We start from the raw sequence: 5061 nt of genomic DNA on the forward strand, positions 1-5061 counted from the left end.
TATATAAAGCAAAACGTCACAATGCAAATTACGGTATATTACGGCACCGGATCTCGCCGACTCTTTCCTCCCCTCTCTCTTTGGAGATGCAATTCGCAAAAACACGAATAACTCGTGCAAATCGATTTCTCGTTACGTAATAATAATGCTTCAGCGATACATACTATTTTATATAGAAAGATACACTCTAAGCTTTTTGTTTTGTTTTCTTTTTTCCACTTATTCGTATCTAACTCTCGTCCCGTGTCTACGTACAATATACGCGCTAATGATGCGAACTAATCACATTTCGTCTGTTCATATTAAGCGCCGTTTCTGCCGGAAATAATCGAAATATTTCTCGAGCGTTTGCGAAAGAATTTTGCGCTTCCTCCCGATGTGCGGCGTCGAAAAGTGTTCCGACCGCGTCCGATGACAACGTCCGAATAACGAGATGTTTCACCGATGCTCCTGAGCGCGTCGCGTTGAACATTATTAATCACTCTCTCTCTCTCTCTTTCTCTCTCTCTCTCTCTCTCTCTCTCTCTCTCTCTCTATCACCTTTCGCGAGGTGAACTCGCAATCGTGGCATGCCAAAAGAGCAATCGATGTAGCCATGCGTCGCGATTTCAAGTTATACAAAATGCGGCGTGAGGGACGCGCTCAAGGTTGCGGCTCGTCTTTCGAGCCATTCTTCCAAGTGCCTTGCTGAACTTGGCCGAATGATCCGCGGACGCTTTCGCAAGTCAAGAGATGATCGCGATTCGGTCGCGACTGAATAATGCTGTACAATTGGCCATAGTTATACACCGATATCCGACCCACATGGAGTACGTTTCGAAGAAAATGAAGATAAAATTTTGATATATGGTTTAATCCTTTGAAGCATATTCAGTTGTAATGTTACGAGAATACTTTTTGACCAATTTTCGTTACAACACGTACAATCTGCAGCACTTTTGCATCCAGCAAATATTTACGCCAACTGACAGCTCGGCATGTCAATTTAAAAATATTAAATATTTCGTTTTTGTCACATTTTGAGCAATACTCTAATTCGTTATTGTCGACTTTCAGTGTGTAAAAGCATTTGCAATTGTGTGCAATCAATACGGCGTAAACTTTGCAGAAAAAATCAGTATTTTATCGATAAAGTTTCCAAATATGGGATCCTCTTAAAAGTATAAATAATAATAAATAAAAGTATAATAATAAAGAGAGAGTTCTTCGCAAACGTTCAAGAAATTAAGCACGGTGAATTCTTTTTTCTTTAAGAATATTCACTGGCAAGTTTAACCATTTAAAAAATGGGTCAAAAAAGACGCAACTAGTAGAAAATAAAACCTGCTTAATTTTCAATTAATTTTAGGCATCCATGAAGCTCGGGTCTTTTTTGTTTTATACAGTACCTGTAAATCATAATTTTGTGGGTTGGGTCATTGTTGCATAACTATAGCCAATTATGTGGACGTTGATTTCGATTTGTCGAATATTTTACATGAAAAGAAAAACTTGTGACGTCCGTTTTACCGCGATTATCATTACATAGTACACACGGAATCGATGTTGCGCGACTTTTACGTTCACTGGAAAGAAGTCTGGCCGAAATTCACAATCTACAACATCGCTCGCTATCATCCGTTGCGAGTGTGATAAACTTTAATAAAGAAACAACGAGAAGTAACCGTCTCGACGCGAAGCGTCCGGCGGATCGCCGGCTCCCGCGATCAAATGTGCGAAGGAGATCCTTCCTGTCTGATCTTTTCGCGAAAAAAAGCCTCGCGCGCGCCCCTCGTTGGACGACGACGATGACGACGACGAGATCTTTTTTGCGATGAATATATATTTTCCAAGAGACTCTCTCTCTCTCTCGAAAGCGATACGCGATGATGTCGGAAATTATTTACACAGACGTGGCTTCCTTAGGCGAGAGTAAAGTGTGTGTGTGGCATTTATTTTGATTTGCTCCTCCGTTTCCTCTCCTGCTTGATTACAATTCGCGCGTTTTCCCCAGCGGGCTCGAGTTTTCTCCCTCGTTTTCTGTCGTGTTTTCGCCGGAGATCCGACCGTGGCGCGTGCAAGTAAAATCGCGCTGGATGGCGGCGGAATCGAGAAATGATCTCGGCGATTCGCGATCGCCGGCGGCGCGAACGAAAGGAAAGCGACTGCGCACAGTATGGCAAGTGTATTATACTCATGGCTTCTTGTCGAGATCGCGCGGGACATACGCGTCTTTATCTCTAGTCTCTCATTATCGACTAACCTATCGTAAGAACGTTATGATACTTAAGTTGAGCTGCTGAATTAACAGTACGACCGTCGTGAATACTTTTAGAGACCTTATGATTACGCACGCGTGTCCAGACCGTCATTGCTCGCGCGCTACTCGTTGTGCTCGGATCGGAGCAATCGATCTCGATCTCAGTCCCGTTCTTCTCTTCGTCAACGCCGTCTTGCGGGTGAAAATCAGAGAGAAAAAGAGAATTCGAACTCCCGAATAATCCCGAAGATCTTTACATCAAGGCAAACCGAGATGGGGAGGGAAAGAGAGGGAGATAGACAAACAGACAGACAAAGAGAGAGAGAGGGGAAGGGGGTGAACATTCGATTCATTTCAGTTGCGAGGAGATTCACGAGGCCCTCAAGGTTTTCCCTCCTTCGTTCCCAGTTTTGGACTCCTCGTCGGGAAAACGCGGCGCGGTTAGGCGATCGTTCTTTCGTCCCTAATGCCGAATTGATTGAATCATCCGTTTTCCTCCGCCGAGGGAAACGAGGAGTCGGCCCGTTCAACGATCCGGGGAGTCGTCGTCGTAAGATACGCGAGAGACAAACGCGTTTCCGAGATTACACAAGCGCGATATCTGAAAACGTATCGTTCTAATCTTAAATCTACGCACGAGAAGACACCGACGTTACAGTTATAGAATGGGACCTTCTGCGCGAGCGCGTTTTGTCTCGGAACTTCCACATGGCGTGCTCTTCTTCGTTACCTAACATAAGGATACGTCTAACCGTCTCACCGGGTCGGAGGTCCTGGGGCAGTAGCAGAACCGCGGGCCCAGTTCGAGACTTTGGAACTATTCGCGTGACGTGTATATGATTTTATTCTCGAGGATCTCGTCCTTCTCGTCCCGTTTCCGTCAATTCGCTCGCGTGAGGATCAACGCGAAGAGATCGATTCAGTTGACTGAGACACGGGGCGATTGCGACGGGCTCTAACGTAACATGTGACACACGTGAGACACCTGCGATTAGATACTTATGAAATATATCAGGTCACGATAATTTGTCAATAGTTTTAATATCGAACGCTCGTAAGACACGGCGTATAATAACGCTAACACTTAGCGGTAACTCTAGCAAGTAAGTCATCAAACGAGGACGTGCACATCGATGCGCTTATAAGTTACGCGTCGGACATTGGGATATAGTGTTTTTTTTCGCGGTAACTGAAAGAAATGAAGAAGAGGGACACATTTTTCGAGGGGATACACTCGCGCGCGCATTTTAGGACGCGCGACGGAATTCCCGCGGAATTCTCCAAGGAACGAACGACGCAATTCGTCGTTGCGTCGTCATGTAATTCTCGCGATAAGCCGGGACACGTCAAAACGGAAAGTCTCGCGAGATGCTGCTACTCGCGAGGGGACAGGGAAAACGAGTATCTCGGAAAAGCGCGACCATGGGGAGCGGCCAAAGGGCTCAGGTTTGGCTGGCACCCCGACGAGCACGCGTCTGCACGAAATACCAAGTCGAACAGAGCACAATGAATTCCCAATCCGCACGCTCGAATTCGCAATAATGTAATACGCTGCTCGCGCAACGAGCGTGTTGCCGAACACTTACTTACTCAACACAGAAAGAGAAAGACACGATCCTACTTTGTAATTCGCTACTTCGTCGTCACGACACATCGTCTAAGCTCTTCTACTCTACGTAAGTCTACGAACAACGTTGGAGGCTACACCTTCAGCTGTCTTTCGAACAATAGCGCGCTTTTTCTCCGCGTTTTGCCTATTTTGCTCGCAAATAGCTCCTAGCGAATGCGTTTTCCTTCGCGAATGCTTTCCTTCCCTTTCAGTTTTTTCCTTCGAGCAGGGCCTACCTCGCATACTGAGAGTGTACTGCCGCGAGAGCAACGGAGATCGAATAATCCCGCGCGCTAAACGCCGGGGAAGGCAAGAGAGACACTACGTCGTTGATCATAAGCCGAGATCTCGATGAAATCCATCGCGGATTCCCTCGGGCTCGAAACGAGTCGAATCGTTAGGCCGTATGCCGTGATACTCGCGACTCGATGTGAAGATTGGCGAACGGTTTTGCGCCGCAGCTCGTTTCCCATCGGTTCCATCGAGCGAATTTTTATTCGCGCGTAACACTCCGATACGATCTCGGATCCGCGCGCGCGCGCGCGAGTTCTATTTGGAGATCTCAGGTTCTCTCGCGTTCCACGAGCGCGCTCGTTTCGTCAAAGACACTTTACGTTCACCCCTCCTCTCCCGAAAGACTCTTGTCATCGCACTGTCACTGCATTGATCATCACCGAGACTTCCCCGCGATCGACGGTCTGGACACGCGAGCACTCAGTAAAGTGGATTAAAAGTGGAAATTGAATCTCGTGAGAATGTTCAAATGCAAAATGCAAGATTTAATATCAACGACAAATTACAAGTAACCTAAAGTCGCATAGGTTTTTACATAGGGTGCATCCACTCTACAGTTTTCCCTGAAACAGACAGTGAGCTCCGTACGAATGAGGATTTTATTTGGATGATTATCAAAAGAGAGAAAGGGAGGAAGAGAGAGAAAGAGAGAGAGAAAGAGACAGAATTGTTAGTTACGTTCAGCAAAGAAAGTTGCTTTCCAACTGTTGTAAAATTTGTGAGTTTGTCTGGTGTTATAATCTTACATTTAGTCAAGATTAAGAGCATATACCGATCAGATTCACGAATTTTACAACAGTTGCAAAGCAGCTTTCTCTGCTAAACATAGTCATTCATTAAGCGCTCTGGGATGAAATCCCCTGAAGCGCAAAATGAGAGAGAGAGAGAGAGAGAGAGAGAGAGAGAGAGAGAGAGAGAT

General features: G+C 45.9%; 2 protein-coding genes across 8 annotated transcripts in view; one reads left to right on the plus strand and one right to left on the minus strand.

Moving 5' to 3' along the window:
- Window positions 1–5061, plus strand: part of LOC116842503 (MICAL-like protein 1) — a 129499-nt gene that overhangs the window by 4680 nt on the left and 119758 nt on the right. The window lies entirely within an intron of this gene.
- The window catches only part of LOC116842506 (regulator of G-protein signaling 7), a 37361-nt gene continuing 32516 nt past the window's right edge, over window positions 217–5061 (minus strand). For all 5 annotated transcript variants that reach the window (XM_032811824.1, XM_032811815.1, XM_032811817.1 and 2 more), the window contains one exon: window positions 217–4705. In XM_032811824.1, coding sequence (XP_032667715.1) covers window positions 4645–4705 — 61 coding nt within the window. In that variant the 3' untranslated portion in view covers window positions 217–4644. The remainder of the gene's footprint in view (window positions 4706–5061) is intronic.

This window comes from Odontomachus brunneus, unplaced genomic scaffold (assembly GCF_010583005.1).
Source record: "Odontomachus brunneus isolate Ranch 3 - 2012 unplaced genomic scaffold, Obru_v1 Obru_scaffold_025, whole genome shotgun sequence".
NCBI classification, from domain to species: domain Eukaryota; kingdom Metazoa; phylum Arthropoda; class Insecta; order Hymenoptera; family Formicidae; genus Odontomachus; species Odontomachus brunneus.